The sequence below is a fragment of the Hemitrygon akajei genome, chromosome 21 (assembly GCF_048418815.1).
Source record: "Hemitrygon akajei chromosome 21, sHemAka1.3, whole genome shotgun sequence".
NCBI lineage: Eukaryota > Metazoa > Chordata > Chondrichthyes > Myliobatiformes > Dasyatidae > Hemitrygon > Hemitrygon akajei.
This window is the reverse complement of record NC_133144.1, coordinates 59,127,202-59,146,297: the sequence shown is the minus strand read 5'-3', so window position 1 is coordinate 59,146,297 and position 19,096 is coordinate 59,127,202. Positions and strand designations below refer to the sequence as shown.

Here is a 19,096-nt window from a genome sequence, read left to right as displayed (position 1 = left end):
GTGGGGCGCCAGACGCACCAGAAGATACGCAAGAATTCCTGCGACCGTGTTTTGAGAGCGACAGCCGGTGGTGGGGTTCATATGCGTCCTTTCCTTGCCTGGGATTGGCGACCTCACCACGGAAGAACGGCCTAGCTACAGGGGAAGCCACAGATGAGAGTCCATTCCCCAACGAGACTTCCGACTACCTCCTACAGGTTGGGAAACCTGTCGGGTAAATGTTTCATTCTCTCTCTCTCTTTCTAACAAAAGTGCACCAACGCGATACCACGGCAACGGCAGTGGGTGGAACTGCAGTGACCGCAAAAAGACTTTTAAATATCCAGTAAACAATATATATCTACATTACCCCTAGACAACGATAGAGCTTATTTCTGATTGATTATTACTATACCTGTGCTTTAGATTGAGTTGTGACGACGTATATGATCTGAATGTTTTGTATTAACCATACGTTTGTGCCCCTTTATAAATAAAAACGTTTGAAAATAGTAGCATCAGGCTTTGGTGGACCCATCTATCTTTGCTGGAAAATTACCCGGTTACTGGGGAACGTAACAAGTGGGGTGCTCGTCCCGGATTTGAAACCAAAGGGGAGGGTCAGTGAATCGGGCTGTAAGTCCAAACTTAAATCTGGTTACGCAGGTAGCCAGACAGGAAACCAGCAAAGATGGATGTGGGTGAATTTATGAGAAATCCGACTGTAGAGGCGCTAGGGACGGCTACCAAATCAGACTTGGTAAATCTGGCAAAGGGGTTAGACCTCACAGAGGTGAGGTCATCAATGAAAAAGCAGGAAGTGCAAGGGGTCATAAATCAGTATTACATTGAAAAGAAGGTGTTTGCAGCTGAGGATTTGGAAAATATCCCCGAAAAGAGATTAGCGAGTGGGACAGATCAGGTAGAGTTGGAGAAAGTAAGGTTGGACCATGATCTTAAAGTAAAGCAGCTAGAAGCTGCTGCAAAGGAAAAGGCTGAGGAACGAGCTGCAAAGGAAAAGGAAAAGGAGCAGGTGTTCAAACTAAAGGAATTAGAGATGAAACGGGGTCATGAGCTCCAGCTAAAGCAGCTAGAAGCAGAAGCAGAAGAGAAAGAGAAACAAAGGAGCCATGAATTGGAGCTGGACAGGCGAAAGCAAGAGCGAAGAGTTCAAGGGCAAGAGAGAGAGGAGGGGTTTGATGTTAGTCGGGCGTTGAGGTTGGTCCCCCCGTTCGAGGAGACGGATGTTGATAGTTATTTCTTGCTTTTTGAAAAGGTGGCAGTGAATCAGAAGTGGCCCAGAGAGCAGTGGGTGGCGTTGTTACAAAGTGTGTTACGAGGGAAAGCACAGCGGGCATATGCCGCGTTGCCCCCAGAAGGGGAAGGGAATTATGATCAAGTAAAGGAGGCCATTCTCCGAGGTTACGAGTTAGTACCTGAGGCGTGTAGACAAAGGTTCCGAAATTTAAGAAAAGGATGGAATCAAACGTATACCGAGCTAGCCCATGAGAAGGGTGTGCTCTTGGACCGTTGGTGCACCGCGGAAAAGGTGGCCGAGAATTATGGGCGTATCAGGGAGTTATTTTTGATTGAGGAATTTAAAGGTTGTCTTCCGGAAGAGATCCGGATGTATTTGAATGAGAGGACGAATCAGTCCATCTCAGAAATTGCTAGGTTCGCAGATGAATATGCCCTAACCCACAAGACAAAGTTTTCCTTGCCAAAAAGTTACCAGAGAGACCGTGGGAACGGTAGAGAAAGTCCACCGGCTGAGGCGGAGATCCCGCTGGGAGCTAGTGGTAAAATTGAGGAGGAGAGGCAAGACGGCAGGAGAGGTCCTGGCGTGACCTGTTTTAATTGTGGAAAGGTGGGTCATATTGCATCTAAATGCTTTGCTCCGAGAAAGGAGCCAGAGAGAGGGAAAGCAGCGATCCCTATCGGGTGTGCAGTGGTAATCAGAAAATCGGCAAGAGGGTCCCAGGGGAGCAGAGAGCGCGAGGGGTCGGAGATTTATATGTCACACGGAACCGTGCCTGTGAGGAAGGGGGACCCGCCAATTCCCATACGGATTTGGAGAGACACGGGGGCGGAGCTATCATTAATTAGCCGTAACGTATTACAATTCGGACCTCCGACGGGCGAGGTAGCCCTGAGAGGAATAGGAAAAGGGACAGAAAGGGTGTCTTTGCGTAGGGTCATTTTGGATTGTGAGCTGGTGTATGGATCAGTTGAAATGGGGGTGCCATCAGAATTCCCGAGAACTGACGTGGATGTCCTCCTTGGGAACGATTTAGCAGGAGGAAAAGTTTGGTCGGCCATGACTATGACCCGCCGACCGGTGCGTGTTGAGGCCCTGCCCATGGAGTCCCCAAGCTATCCCGCATGCACGGACACTCGCAGCCTGTCGAGAGCGGCAGCTGAGAACGGGAGCAGTTTAAAATTGGCCAGTTTTGATTTGGCCCAGACGTCTTTACCGACCCTGTGCCACGAGGGTTTCGAGGGTGGTAAAACGAGGAATAGTAACGTAAAAGGGGGTAAGGGAGAAAAGGTAGATCCTCCCTTAGCGAAGAAAAAGGTCCTAGAGGTAGGAATAAAGATGAGAAACAGATAAAGCTGTTAAAAGGTCCAGGGTTGGACATGGATGATCTGTCTGGTTTGGCAGGACTGTTTGAAGAAGTTGAAAATTCTAAAGGTGTTCCCGATAATGAAATGAGGGCAGTCCTAGATGAAAAGGATGCCATTACCTTGAAGAAGTCTGCTGGGTTGGCAGATGGGGTTGTTTCAGCCCGCGGGGTTGAGTTTACTCTGGAAGTGAGTTGCCCAGAGAGTAACTGGGAGGATCAGGGGAATTTAGAATTTGAAAAGGGTACGGGTATTGAAAGCCTGGAAGAGGCCAATGCCCCGCTTGAGTGTGTCCAAGATGGGGATGCACGTAGTCCTGAACCTAGTCACGGAGCTCAGAAAAAGTCTGAGGTATTTGACTCAGCTGGACGAGACGGTCGTCCTTTTGGAGCAGATAGACTTGGTTCGGGAAAGAAGGGGTTAACCTTGGGAAGTGTGAGTTCCCAGATGGTTGTGTTGAAGGGGGTGCTCAGAGTTAATGTGGAGTTTACGAATGGGGAGATAACTGTTGTTGTGGAGGAGAACGGTAAATCTGTAGTTCCCAAATCGAATGAAAAAAAGTTAAAGTCTAGATTGATGCCTGCGCATCAATTACAGGTTGATTTGGAATGTAAGGGTGCCTCACACACTATTGTTATTCAAGAAAGTGCTGTGAGGAAGCCAAAATTTAAATGCGGCCGGAGAAAAAGGTTCGAACTGAAACACATCAGCCTGCATGGTCTTGACAAAAGGGTTAACTACCTGTGTAGCATTAAAGAATTGGGTGGAAATTCCCATGATGGACTAGGGTTGGGGACACGGAGTTAAGAGAATAACCCTCGTGGAAAGGAAAGGCGGGAGAGTACCTCGCCAAATTACTCAAGTTCCCATGGGGAGATTCTCCGGAAAAGAGGCGATGGTTAATAGAAAAGGCCATTTTTAAACAGCAACGCCGGTTGTACGGGTTTGCGCCAAAGCCTGTGACTAATAAAGACAACCCCTTTGGAGACCTGCCGGTGAAATAACACGACCGAAACGATTAGTATTTGTATAAACTTTTGTAGATGCACCTAAGCTAAGATCACACCTCCTTAGTTTTGTTGCTGAAGAAAATAAATGAATAGATGGTTATTGAGCTGAAGTTTGATGCTACCAGACTTTAGTACGGTACGTGATGTTAAGATATTAATGAAAGGGACACTGTAATTGTTACCTGTTTAGATACTGACTTGAATGTATAACGGTAGTACTCTGTGAAGAGAGGAGCTTGTGTATTGTGTTAGAAAAAAAATCCTATAAGACTCTGTACCAACTTGTTTTTAACCGCTGGTAAAAAAAACTTTTAAGAGGGGAGGTGTTATGACCCCAGCCCCCTCCTTTGTGAGATTCGCAAGAGCCCTAGTCAAGGGGGGGGTCAAATGACCCAAGAGAGAGAGGGAGACGTGCTGAAGACCACGTTCCCCCGGGAAGCAGAACAAAGCGACTCTTTGACTATTGTCTCATGAAGACCACGTGTAAGGCCCTCGGGCAAAGTGGGCTGGTCGCTCAACAAGACAAAAACCTCGGACATAGCCATTGTCTTGGGAGACACCTTTGTGGGATAAGGAACTGGCCTACATGCAAAATCTCAGGGCAATGTGAGGTGGGTGATGGGGGAAGGATTGCCTCGCCCCCCCCCACCCTGATGGACATCTACAACCCTGCCAGTCCAGATAAAAGGTGGGCTGCCGAGGCGGGGCGCCAGACGCACCAGAAGATTCGCGAGAATTCCTGCGATCGCATTTTGAGAGCGACAGCCGGTGGTGGGGTTCGTATGCGTCCTTTCCTTGCCTGGGATTGGCGACCTCACCACGGAAGAACGGCCTAGCTACAGGGGAAGCCACAGATGAGAGTCCATTCCCCAACGAGACTTCCGACTACCTCCTACAGGTTGGGAAACCTGTCGGGTAAATGTTTCATTCTCCCTCTCTCTCTCTTTCTAACAAAAGTGCACCAACGCGACACCACGACAACGGCAGCAGGTGGAACTGCAGTGACCGCAAAAAGACTTTTAAATGTCCAGTAAACAATATATATCTACATAACCCCTAGACAACGATAGAGCTTATTTCTGATTGATTATTACTATACCTGTGCTTTAGATTGAGTTGTGACGACGTATATGATCTGAATGTTTTGTATTAACCATACGTTTGTGCCCCTTTATAATTTGTGCCCCTTTATAAATAAAAACGTTTGAAAATAGTAGCATCAGGCTTCGGTGGACCCATCTATCTTTGCTGGAAAATTACCCGGTTACTGGGGAACGTAACACCTTTATATAATTTCTTTAACATAGGAAAACATCTTAAGGTTCCTAAGAGTTGTTACCTGGCCACATCATAATGAGATGGCTATGACTGAGTATGACATCAATGAATTCTCATAAAGTTGGCCTATGAGACTAGAAGGAAAATCTCTCCACTGGCTGGAGTCAAGCCTCCTGCTGAGAAAAATGGTTCTAGCCCCAGATATTGCCGCAAGAGATTGTCAGGGCAGTGTCCCAGGGCAACTTTCTTTAGCTGCTTCATCAGTAACCTTTCCTCCATCTTAAGGTCAGAAACTTGTTCAGTTCATTTTGAAGCTCCTCAGATGACCAAGTTATCTATGTCCAATGCAGCATCTCTAGCTAGAAAGAGGCAAAATATTCCCATATTAAATTTATCCTGGGGTTACTTGTGACTGAGATTTAATGAACTAGCTATGTGGATGCTACAGCTACTCAGACAAGTCAGAGACTGTGCATTCTGAAGCAAACAGAGTATGGGTCAGTGGTATGGCACTAATCCTGCTTTGTACAGATGAGTGCAGCTCCAACAACATTCAAAAGTTCATTGCTCTCCTAAACAAACCTCTACATTGGAACTTTACCCATCTTCCAAAGTGTTCATTTCATTCACCACGACCACAATCTACTGTCTACAAGCTTAATATGGCTACCTGTCTAACCCAGCAGCATTTCCCAAACCCATTATATTTAAAAGAGCAAGGACAGCAGGAATATCAGACCAATGCTAGCAGCAGTTCCCTTACAAACCACCCACCCTCTTGACTTAGAAATGTATCACCTTTCCTTCATTATTGCAGAATTATTACCTTTGTACTGCTTGCCTAAAAGCATAGCGCCTTACCTATCAGGACAGCATTGGTTTAAGAGGGTGTTTTATCACCACCTACTTGCGTGAAATTAGAAATAATGCTAGCCTTGTCACTGTCCACATCTCTTGTTTCAATTAAAAGCATGTATGAGATAGTGGGGCAGGTGTTCAATTGCTCAGTGAAGGAGCAAGACTTTAAGAAACATTCTAAAGGAGGAGAGAGAGTCTGATTAGTGGGGAAATGCCAGAGTTTTAGCAAGAGTGCAACACACAAGGCAAAAGTAGGCTGCTTACATCAATGTTAGCATAGTTTGTGTGATAAATCCAAGTAAAGATTGTAACTTTGTATTTAACTTAATTTTCGGACATTAAATAATGATCTATCTGAAAGGAACATACTTTTTAAAAAAGACTGTTCAAAGTAACTGCACATTCTGAAACCTACTGTTTAAAAATGCCACACCAATTCTTAATTAACTAAAAAGTCACTTCTTTAAAATGAAGTTCTGTAGTGTAACTCTTGACCTTTAATAGGATACTTTTACTCATTTGTTTCTTTTTCCCAATTTTTTTAACTGATATTTATAAAAACCTTGCATTTATAGAATGTCTATCATGGTCTCAGGATATCCCCAACCCTTTACAGGCAATTAAGTACTTTTGAAGTGCATTCACCGTTATAATGAAGGAAACATGGTAGCCAATTTGTGCACAGCTAGCCCCCATAAATGACTTTTAATAACATCCAGATAATCTGTTCTAGCAATGCTTGTTGAAGGATAAATAGTGTGCCAGGTAAAAATGTTGTTTTTCTTCAAAATAGTGATCTTTTATATCCATGTACACGAGAGAAACAAAATGTAGAGGGTGTATGTTTCTGAAAAATTAAATACTTGAACCTATACACCTTTAAGTTTTTTTCTGGTGAATGATTGCTGCTGAATTATAATTTCATTCTTTCCCGTGATAACTGCCAGCATTTCCGTTACCCCCCCCCCCCCCACCAACTTGATGGTGGGATGTTGCTATGCCACCTGACCCTGTCTCAACTCAGTAAACACAGTGTTTGTTTTCCAACTGATTAAGAGAACAGATCTTGCCTGTTTTTTCTTCATTCCTTTGGTATCTTCTGTACTCACTTTGAATTTCTATCGTTTTGCAGTGCTCTTTAGCATCTAACTGTAAATCACAACTTGGTCAATCTTCAGTGACTTGCACAGTATGCAGTGTTAAGTCGTGTGTCACATATTGTTGCTCGCAATATTTTACAACCCTTGGCAGCAGGTCTTGTGCTCGTGCCTAAAACTTGGATTTGTTTACTTGCATTCTTACAACTCAAGTACATGATCGGTGGGCCCGTATATTCTGCAGCAGCTGTTAAAAGTCCTTTGAAAGAAATCTTGTAAAACCCTGAAATTTATGTTGTCACAGGCTCCTTTGTTTCACGCAGCACCTCTGGCTTTAATTTGGGTGGTAGTCAATGTGAGTGCTTGCGCCTGGAAAGCTTGTGCTTTGCCAATGCACAATTTACAATCCCGAGCTGCAGTTTTACTGCTCCTTGAGGCCTGGCCCTGCCTACCTCCCAGGCTGAAGAAAGGCTGTTCCTGGGGAATTTATGTTTCCTTATTGTTCACTAGTAATCAACCTAACCTGGGAGTGATTTGATTTTAATATCAGTTAGTTGAATTTAATGACTTGATTGAAAAGGTTCTGTACGACTAACAGGATGTGGACACAGCAAGGTTCCATTAGTGGTATTGCTTCATTTCTTAATGTGCACAAGTCTCTCTGTAAACTTGGCCTGCTTTATGACAAGTCCCATTAGTCTAAACAGTCTTACTCTTGGACTCTGCTAAGCTGATGAGAGAAGTGATAAGAAAAACGAATGGCGACATCTCTGGAATTTTTTTGAAGTGATTTTAAGCTTTCTTTCCCTCCTCCCCCCACCCCAACCCTAACACCACCCCCATCCTCCCACACCACCTACTTTCTAATGCTGCTGGTTTTTTAACACAGACTGCTGTGGATTCTCTGTAAGTCACAGGGATGGCTGTACCCAGTGTTCCATATGCAGAAAACTGATGCTATATTTGGTAGGTTGAGAGGGAAGGAGCAGGAGTTTAATTGGGTGCCTTTTTGACTTCCGAGACCAAGGCTATTCATGCATCATTAGGTTCGGTCAACTTGGCTGCTAAAAGGTTGGGGGAAGGGATACTAGAAAGTTTTCTTTCAGGTTCAGGAAGGTCATTTTTTCTGAAAGAAGTCATAAAATGTATATCAAATAATCCAAAAGGGGTGAATTCTTTTGCAGGCTTTTTCACAGAATTGTTTGACTACTTCTGCACATTCCTGTTAAGCCTATGAAATAGTACAGGTGTACTGCATACAAGCAGCTTAGAATTCCACTTGAAGTCTAATCAATGACTTGTACAGATTCACTCTCATATTATTTTGCTCACTCTTCAAAATCCTATTTCCCAATGATATTTCTGCAATTCTGATTTTAAAAGACAGTTAAAATTAAAACCTTAAACACTTTACTTATAACATGCACTATAAGAAAAAAGATGGGCTACGTTCCACTTGACTGCTATCAAACAACTGCAAGCACATTTACTATATAGAGGTTATCAAGTAAGAGTTGAAACACATCATCTCTTTGGCTGTAATAAGTAAAGTATACTTGGCATCAAAAATCACTCAATTGTTCTATATTATTGTGCAGAAATTGGGATCACATTCTGTAAGGAGTTTGTATGTTCTCCCCATAACCCACATGGGTTTCCTCCAGGTGCTACAGTTTCCTCCCACGTTCTAAAGATATATGCATTAGTAGGTTAATTGGTCTTATGGCGTAATTGGCCGGCCCAGACTTGTAAAACTGGAAGGGCCTAATACCATGCTGAATCGCTATAAATAAATATCTGGACATTTTGAAATCTTGAATTGCCCATTTTTCCATTTGATTGTGAATCCTTTCAACAACAGTTCGAAGCTGTTTACAGTTCGCACTTGTAAAGCAATTAGTGACTGATCAATTTAAGGTGGCTCTCAATTCTCTTGGTAAGTAGGTAGGTGAAGAGACTGAATGTTTTTGGAACAATGCAGAAAATGTATTAACTGGACATTAGTAATAACAAATATTAACTTTCTCCATTGTTCTCCCCATTGTTTTCTAAGCTCAATTTCTTGTTGGGGTAAAATCTGAAAATGCTGTAAGTTCTCAGGAGCTCAGGCAACATTTGTGGGGAAAGAGCCAGAATTAATGTAGACAGGAGACTGCAGTTGCTGAAATCTGGAGCAACAAACAATCTGCTGGTGGAACGAGGTGGGTCGAGCAGCATCTGTAGGAAGGAAAGAAACTATCAATGTTTCAGATCAAAACCATTTATCATTGATAAAAACTACCTTCCCCCCGCCCCCCCTTGCGTTCCTCAAGCAAGATGTTTGTCGCAGATCCTTCATCAGAATTCTTGTGAGGTCATTTCTTGGAGTCTAAGCAAGAATCTAGTAGTTCATAGAAGGAGCCATCGTTTCTGAATGACCTAGAAAATGTGTCCTTCTGATATTTGACTGTGCAAAGCATCATATCTTTCCAACTAGTTCCCACCTGACAGGTGAATTTCCAACATATTATAGAATAGTAATCAAGACTAGAAAAATTGACTAATTTTCCATACCTCAGCCAGGAGTATACTTTCTGCTGCAAATGCTTTTCATTGCCCAGGGCTCCCTTGTTATTGCACTACAGAATGGGACATTCCAGAGCAGTTTCCTCATGTGACCTTTGACCTTTCTCCATCGAAGCGGTCAGTTGGAGGTAACCATTTCCCTACTCTGGCATCTGTGTTATCTCGTTTCCCATTTTGTTGCCTTTGACACTGTGCTAAACACTATAAAGTAATGACACACCCACTTGCAATTGTGTGGTCTACTGATCTGTCCTATCTTTTTTCATAAAGCAGTAACACAAAGGGTTTACACATGACAGGCAGCACACTCAAAGGGATACATATTGTCAAAGAACTCATGAGTTGAAGTAAAGGTAAAAGGAAAAAATTGGAAATCTGATATAAAAGTAGAAATATACAGATGGGCAAATTGGTTGCAAAGCTCACAGCAGAAATTACTCTGCGTAGTTTCCCTGCTTTCATTCTGTATGTCATCATACCAGGAGTTTTTTAAATAGTTAATATATTGAGGTCACATGGGAAGCTGAAACTGTATGCGGTGCTCCAGATGTTGTCTCGCCAATGCCCTGTATAACTGAAGCATAACCTACTTTGATAGTCAGTTCCTCCAGCAATGCATGGTAACATTCTGTAACATTTTGGCCGTACCTGCATACTATCCGTTTTCAAATCATGCACAAACACAGATCCCTCTGCAAACTCTCACCATTTAGGTAATACTCACTTCTAATCTTGTCATACTTTCTACACTGTGAGGCTGTCTGCAATATGAGAAATGGCCGCACATAAGGGTTCCTGTCTAGCTCAAGCCAAGGGGCTGGGAAGACGGAAAACAGAGGCACTATTGCAATACTCCTCATGGAGGAGCTTAATTACACTATGATGTGTATATAATAAATCTGGCATTTGAAGTTTGTATTGAGGAAAGTTAGCAAAAGAATGTCTCAGGAACTTAACATGAACAGGAAGATTACACAGACTTGATTTTTAGTGTGTTTGTATATTATAAATTCTGTCATTAAATGGTTTTTTGATGATTTTATGAACACCTTCTTTTCTGTCAGGTAACAGTGCAGTCAGGGCGCCACCCTACAGTCCTTCAGAAGCTCTGCCAGCTGCCTTTTCAATACTTCAGTGACCAGCGTTTAATCAAAGTCCTGTTCCCAACACTGATCACAGCTTGTTACAACAACCCGCAGAACAAAGTTATCCTAGAGCAGGAAATGAGCTGTGTCTTGCTTGCCACCTTTATCCAGGTAAATCTGTGTAAACTCCTACTTTGTCCCGCTTTATAATTGATCCGTGCTTCAGGGTAGCATGAACTATTAATGCTTATTCCTGCACTGTTAAAGACCGGGTACGGATGCCATTAGGCAAAACCAGCCAGGGCTCTAGTTGGTGTTCCATCGTCACAGTGAGCAAACAATTAACAGTGGGTTCCCATTTCCATTCAATGCCTCCTGACTCTCTTTGGAAATTTCACATGAACGAACATCTGGCGAGAACCGGCAAACCATTTTTAGCTGTCCTCTGTGTTCTGGCTTCGATGGAGGGAAATGGACAGTCAATATTTCGGGTTGAGAACCTTCATCAGGCCTGTTAAACTGTGCCTGTTGCTCTTTTATGTTAATTATATCAGTGGTTGTGCTCCCTCAAGTATGTGGATAGCAGGAATGGACAGAATAGAAGTAAAAAGATATGAATAAAAAAGTATCTAGAATGAATAAAATGACAAAATTGTGTGTGTTTTTATCTTCTTTAGGATTTTGCACAGAGTTTGAGTCAGACTGACAAACCGTCTCACCAGGCGGGTGAGTATCCAAGATTTCTTCTCAACTTGCCCCCTGTTTACAACAACATTAACTTTAACAATTCCATTCTATCTTCTCATTTCAGCAGGAGCCGCTTGTAGTCAAGATTACCTTGAGTTCTCAAACAGATTTCCCCGTGAGATGTGGGAAGATGCCCGTAAATTCTTTCTGCAGAAAGAGCCAGTTTGCTAAGAGGAAAGGGTATTCGATACCACACAAAAAATTTGTTTAAATGTTAGTCTTGTAACTCATTCAGTGATATTATGTTCTAGGACATACTCATTTGATTTGCACAAACTGTATATATTACCTGGTGTATATAAGATCTTCATCATAATCACTTGACAATTTTTTAAGTGAATCTTTCTAGCTTGTGTGCATAGAGAATAATTTGTTTTGTTTTTGTTTGTTAGAAGATATATCAGTCCCTTTAGGATTGTATTAATTAATTTATTTATTAGAAGTCAGTTGGTGGCTCGAATATTCTGACACAATAAAATTATTTATTTTCATCTGCATCAATATGCATTGTTGAAAATGTGTTTATTTTCATACACTTTAGTTCTCAGAGTTGAACTTAATACAATGATATAATGTGACTTAATATAAGAAAGTAGTCTTGTGAAAAAGTCTGAACTTGTGAAATTTGACTATGACCTCTGAATTGTTAGTTGTGTGCGGTAGACACCATTATACGATGTTCCTGCTATCATAAGAAGATCCATTGGTTTGTAGTAACCATTTGAGGCAAATTCTGTCATGGTATATTGGATTTTGGAGAGCAGCATGGTAACGTAGTGGTTAAAATAATGCTATTACAGCACCCTCAATCAAAAGATCAGGATTCAATTCTGACCATTTCATGTAAGGAGTTTGTATGTTCTCCCTGTGACTGCGTGGGTTTCCTCCGGGTGCTGTGGTTTTCTCCCACATTCCAAGGACATATGGGTTAGATTAGTAAGCTGTGCCATGATATGTTGGCACTGGAAGCACATCTCAGTCATGGTACTGAACCGATCACTGAACACAACCTATGGACTCACTTTCAAGGTTGTGGAAGCAAACAACACAGTTGACTGTATGTTTCAATGTTCAGTGTACGTGTGACAAATAAAGCAAATCTTTATCCTTAAGAAAAGGACCAAGATTCCATCCACTTTTGACAAAGTAGTGGTGTCAGTTTTTGTCAGCCATGTAAGCCTACCTGTGAAGAGGAGGATAAAGAAGCAGTTGTGTAATTGAGACCATTTCATAAAAGGAGACACGGCTGACTACAGTAACTGCAAGGGGGTCTTCTTGCTGTCTGCTGAAGGGAGTCATCACCAGGATTCTCCTCAACTGCCTTCTGCAGATAATGCTTCTAACATGTGAAAAATCTGCAACAGGTACCTCAAGGCACTGTAAAACGTTGCTCCAAATTGACCAAAGTCAATATCAGTGCCCTCTCCCAGACCATTGTCTTATACACCCAAGCCCTAGTTACCTCAGTCAGCTACATCAGGCAGGACGCTTTGTACACCTACCAAACACCAAACTATTGTAAACTCAGTTATAGGAGGAGATTAACAAGGTGTTCAGAAAAGGGGATTTTAGGATAATGCTCAAAGTTTCTTGAAGTCCATCCTTGTTGACTCTGAGAAGACTGGCCCCATAACCAATCAAAGCAGAGTAAGAACCTTTGCAATGGTGTGAACAACAAGGTCATGCATCAGGAGCACACAGAAACCCTGATTAAGTGGTGAAACAAGCCAACTACTTCACAAATTATTAACCTTCATGCCCTGTTAGGTACCTTCTACCCATCTGTGAAGGATCTGTGGTTGCCACATTGGTCCCATTAGCTACCTTAGATCTCACAAATCCAAAATAGAAGCAAGTCCTCCTCAACCCTGAGGGGCTGCCTGAGAAGCATTAGCAATATTTGGGATTGTCTTTATCAGTTCTTACAAAGTGCATGCCTTGATGGTGTAATGGTTAGCATGATGCTATTACAGCTTGGGGTGTCCAGGGGTTCAATTCCAGCACCATTCTGTAAGGAGTCTCTGTACATTCTCCCCATGGAATGCATGATTTTCCCCAGATATTCTGGTTTCCTCCCACAATCCAAAGACATGCTAGGTAAGTTAATTGGTCATTGTAAATTGTCCTGTGATTCAGTTACAGTTAATCAGGGTTGTGGAGCTGCTGGAGTGGTGTGGCTGGAAGGGACTGAAGGGCCGACTCCACACTGTATTTCTAAATAAAATTGAGTCTTTCTCTCCAATGAAACTTTTTTTAAAAAATTTCCAGCTATTTAGATATTTTTGTGTGTCCTGCAGTGATGCCTTACTCAATTTTAATAATGTTTGTAACACCACAGAGACAAGAATCAAATTTCCTTTATATTTTGTGACACAAAGCCCTGGATTCTGAGGACAGTTTGTTGAAATTTGCTGGGATGTAAAAATCAGACCCAACCTGACTGAGGCCTGTCCAAGCCTGGCGACATTTTAAACCTGAAACACTTAGTAATCTTCCCACCCTGGCATTCCAGGTCTCTGCTGCAGGGAAGAAGAACCACAAGTTACATCCCCACCCCCACCCCCCCAACCAAAGGTCAGGCAATCAACAAAATAAGTTGGAATTTTGTTTGCAACAAGGTAAAAGATACATTTTCTTGCAGGCATTCATAGTAAAACCAACAAATACAATAGGATCAATGTAAAGCTACACAAAAATTGACACACAATCCAATGTGCAAAAGAAGACAGACTGTACAAATACAAAAATAAATAAATACTGGGAACATGGGTTGTAAAGTCTTTGAAAGTGAGTCCATAGGTTGTGTTCAGCGATCAGTTCAGTGTTGTGTTGAGTGTAGTTGCCCAAGTTGATGCAGGAACCTGATGGTATGGGATCTAAGGCTCCTCTACCTCCTTCCCAATGACAACAGCAAGAAGAGAGCATGGTCTGGATTGTGAAGGTCTTTGGTGATGGATGCTGCTTTCTTGTGACAGTGCTCTTTGTAGATGTGCTCAATGGTGGGAGGGTTTTTTTTTCCCAGTGTTGAACTGGGCTGTATCTACCATTTTTTAATGACTTCTCTGTTTTGGGAATTGGTGCTTCCATATCAGTTTGTGAAACAACCCACTCAGGATTACTCTTCACTGTGCATCTATAGAAATCTGTCAATGTTTCAGATGACATGCTGAATCTACACAGTAGGCCCCACACAAAACATTTGAAGGACATTAAGGAGAACTACACTGGTCTTGTCAGAAAAAATACCATTGAATCTTTTACAACCACCACTAGCTTATGCCTCATCTAAAAAGGAATAGACTTTTTACCTGATTCATAAATGTCCAGCACAAGATATTCACTGAACCATGTGAATGAAGCCATTCTTTCTGATGTATCAGTTATCTGATAACAAAATTTATTTCTATTGCTCTTTGACCAGAGACATGTGGAGCAACAATAAAGAAACCATGACTGTTCAAGCAGTGCTATGAGGTTTAGGGGAAATAGGGCTATTCAAAATTGTTACTATAATCATGGTAGAATATGGGCCAAGATGGAGGGTCACAGCCCAAAGCATTTTGTGTGGGACAGATTTAATGTCTTTGAAGAAGAGAGATCTTATTTTGTATAGTGAATCAATTCAATAGTAACTCGCAGAATGGAACTGGATAAAGGGGTAATATATGTAAACACAGAACATGTTGGAAAAACTCAGCTGGTCAGACAGCATCTTGGGAAGAGAAACAATTGCAGTTCAGGTTGAGAATGCTTTGTCAGAGTTGAATAAAGGAAAATGTTTTACATAGTTATAAGGTAAGAGCAAAGAGTGGGACTGATTACTTTGTTTCAAAGAGAAATCACAGGCACAATAGATTGAACTGTGTATGAAAGGAAAGATTAGCTAGTAAATTCATTCCTAACCCACTTTCTGACATACAGAATGAGGCCAGGAACTATGTTTGGCTCGAGTTTCAATACTATTGAGTATCCTGCTTATGTTTACTTGTCACATTATAGATGGAAAGAGGAGCAAGAGAGAATACAGGATCACTGTCATTGTGGAACTCACACACTCGTAACATTGTGCCTCGGGCAAAGGATGGGCAGGAATTAAGAACAAATAGATATTTTTAAAATTACTGTGCCAGAACTGTTTAGAGATGGTGAAAGTAACATGTTTACAGTCCAACTTTAGATAGTTTTTATATCAACATTTAGCATTCAGATCACCTGTGTGAGTATTTATAGTGCAAATACAGTAACAATAGCCTTTAACTTGGAAATGGTGTATGGGAGCGGCTTCGTTTCATGGAAGAAGCCTTACTGAAGGAAAGAGACCTGTACAGATAGATACAGATCATACAGATGAAATCATTACAGCATGCATTGAGGTAGAACAAGGTAAAACAATAACAGAATGTGGAATAAATTATAAGCACTACAGAGAAAGCACAATACAGGAAGGCAATAAGGTGCAGGGTCATAACGAGGTACATTGTGAGGTCAAGAGTTCATTTTATCATACAAGGGCAAGTCCTTATTGATCAATGATCTCCAGCCACAAGTGCCTTTGGGGTTGGGGGAGAGGTCTCCACTGCCCTTTACATAAACTAGTGAATATAGGACAGTACTGTACAGGTACTTCAGCCCACAATGTTGTGCCAATCTTTTAACCTTCCCTAAGATCAATCTAACTGTTCCATCCCACAAACCCCTCCATTTTTCCTTCATTCATGTGCCTATCTAAGAGTCTTTTAAATGTCCCTAATTATCTGCCTCTCCTATCACCCCTAGCAGTGTGTTCTACAGTGTTTACACTCTGTGTAAAAAAAACTACCCCTGACCCCCTCTTCTATTTTCCTCCAATCATTTTAAAATTATGTCCCCTCTTATAGCCATTTCAGCTCTGGGAAAAAGTCTCCGGCTCTCCACACTATTTACACATCTTATCAACTTGTACACCTCCATCAAGTCACCTCTCCTCTTCCTTTGTTCCAAAGAGAATAGCCCTAGCTCATTCATCCTATCCTCACAAGGCATACTGGTAAATCTCCTCTGAACCTCCAAAGCTTCCACATCCTTCCGATAATGATGGGACCAAAATGAAAGTAAAGTGTGGTCTCACCAGAATTTTACGGAACTCTAACATGCAGCTCTTGCACTCAATCCACCAACTAACGAAGGCCAACACTCCACACACCTTCTTAACCAACTTATAGAGGTGCACAACAACTATGATGGATCTATGGATGTGAACTCCAAAATCCCTCTGTTCCTCCACACTAAGAATCCCACCTTAGCCCTATACTCTGTTTTCAAGTTTGACCTTTCTGACATTATCACAGATAGCTTGGTGTTTATAAGGACACAAGCCCATTCTCTCTCCCACAAAAATATAATGGACAGCTTACACCACCAGGAAGCCATTCACCCCACTGTATCTGTGCTGCCAAATAACTTATCCCCACCTTTCAGCGCTTGGTTCTGAGGCAACAGATCTTCGAGTACACAGAGTTTCTCTCTGGCTACCTATCAAATCCTTTTATTTTAGTTATGATTTCATAACTATGTTGATAGAGACCAGGAAAAAGGACAATCCTACGTTATTGTTACAGTGAGTGATGTGGCTCTTATAAAATAACAAAGCATAGCTGCCAATCAACAAAAGTTTGACACAAACCCAAGATGGTGGTATTCAGGGCAGGTCTGAGATGTGAACTTGTGCAACAGAGGGCTGAGGAACAGCGTAGGTAGGTACAGTATTCAAATCCAGCGCCCGGCACCCAGAGATGGACTGCCAATAAGATTGGGGATGAGCTGGGGTCTAATTCTCTAGCAGGGATCTGTAAAGATTCCTTCCATGCCTCTGGAATAAGTCTGATACAGTCTGCGATGGAATAGGGTTACTTTACAAACCGGGGAAACGGGTCTGTGGAAGCCTTGCGTGCGTGACTTCGAAGCCGAGAACTCAGTGACGGTATTTAGCTGGAAGAGTTACCTCCCTCCTAACACTGCAGACAGCCAAAACCAATTTGCAATGGATGACTGTGGAGTAATAGTTTCATGGATTTTGCCCAGTTGTTGATAGGTTGCAGCTGTGTGCCGCGATCGGGCGATCTGTATTGTCACCCGTTTCGAGTGAGAGCAGGGATCAACAAAACCGCCCAGCACTTGCAAAAGGGGGGGGGGGGGTAAGAAGAAATGTGGTTCAGGGCGATGGGTGGATGGAGAAGGAAAGGAAAACATTAAGGCGTTGCTGGATAGTTAAGAGTTCGCAACTGAATTAGGAGAACGGTACAATAATACCCGGCGTCAACTCGAAGCAACTGGCGAGTGGGAGGACGTTTGGTGACGCTGTAGATAAAGCACTCTGGTGGGGGTGGGGGTGGGGGAGGAATGAAGAAAAGGGTGGGGATGTGTGAAAGGAATTGCGTTAATGTGAGAGCGAAGAATTGAGAGGTGAGGTGGGAGAGAGGTCCAGTGAGGGGTCGATAGTAACTGGACGAGATATTTGCAGAAAAGTAATCCCAACTGTAAAATCATTAAGGACCCTCGTCACCCAGGATTATGTCCTCTTCTCATTATTACCATCAAGGAGAGGGTACAGGATCCTTAAGGCCCACATTCAACGTTATAAAGCACACAAGAGATGCGGCAGATGCTGGAAATCCAGAGTAATAGAATCAAAATGATGGAGGAACTCAGCAGAACAGGCAGCATCGATAGAGAAAAAAAACAGTGGACACTTCGGGCCGTGAGTCATCGGGACTCCAACTTTTTAGAAACAGATACTTCCCCTCTGCATTCAGATTTCGGTCCATGAATTCATAAACACTACCTCATTATTCATCTTTTTGACTATCTATCGATTTCGATTGATTATAACTGATAGTACTAATATGTTACGCCTGCACTGTGCTGCTGTCTCAAAGCAACTCAGTTCACGACTAATGTCAGGGACAATATGCCGGTGATAATAAACCCGATTCCGATTCCGGTTCTGGTTCTGACTGGAACGGTACAATTGTCCACCTGAGCAGCGCAGGTGTGCGGGCTGGCGTGCGGACTTGCAGATGCCTAAAGACCGCCCGAGTATATTAGGTAGAAATATAATCGATGGCATCCAGAACAAATTGCTGGGAGACTTCAGCATGTCGGGCAGTGTCTGTGGAGAGAAGTGGGCAGCGGACGTTTCGGGTCGAGACCTTTCATCTGGGCAACCTAATTCCCCGACAGATGCTGAGTTCCTCCAGCGGTTTATCTGTTTGCTCCGGGTTCCCGCGACTGTAAGTTTCTTGTGTCTCCTTTGTCTCTGACTCTGCGGACTGAGTTGTTGCTTGTTTTAGTGGGACACTGGCTCCTTCCCTGCTGTGGAAGTGACTCGGCTTGTTCAAATATCCCGCCAAGGACTCGAGGCTCGGAAGCGCCCCCCACCCCACGCCCTGCTTTGGAAGCCTGTGTGTGTGAGGGTTTGGAAGGGGCTTGATTTGCTGTTGCTATCTTATTCTGTGTTATGTTGAATATTGTGGGCACACTGGGAACTGCATATTTTTAAATCTTTTGATTTTGCTTTTACAACCTCCTCCCAATACTGATAAATTGTTTTAAAAAGCAGCGTAAAGTTCCTCGGCTAATGTCAGTTAATTTGGGGCGACACGGTAACATACTGTAGCGGTTAGCGCAGCGCTATTACAGCGCCAGCGTCAACGATCCGAGTTCAATCCCAGCCTCTGTCTGTAAGGAGTTTGTGCGTTCTCCCCGCGACCGCGTGCGTTTTCTCCAGATTCCCCCGTTTCGAAGACGTACGGGTTAGGGTTAGTAAATTGTGGGCGTGCTATGTCGGCGCCGGAAGCGTGGCGATGCTTGCGGGCTG

At 42.8% G+C, this 19,096-nt stretch overlaps 1 protein-coding gene across 5 annotated transcripts in view; it reads left to right on the top strand.

Moving 5' to 3' along the window:
• The window catches only part of scaper (S-phase cyclin A-associated protein in the ER), a 327,794-nt gene extending 316,052 nt beyond the window's left edge, over positions 1 to 11,742 (top strand). For 4 of the 5 annotated variants that reach the window (XM_073025526.1, XM_073025530.1, XM_073025531.1 and 1 more), the window contains exons 29-31: positions 10,474 to 10,665; positions 11,172 to 11,220; positions 11,306 to 11,742. In XM_073025526.1, coding sequence (XP_072881627.1) covers positions 10,474 to 10,665; positions 11,172 to 11,220; positions 11,306 to 11,412 — 348 coding nt within the window. In that variant the 3' untranslated portion in view covers positions 11,413 to 11,742. The remainder of the gene's footprint in view (positions 1 to 10,473; positions 10,666 to 11,171; positions 11,221 to 11,305) is intronic. The other variant, XM_073025528.1, reaches the window with a different exon arrangement.
• The last annotated feature ends 7,354 nt before the right edge of the window (positions 11,743 to 19,096 follow it).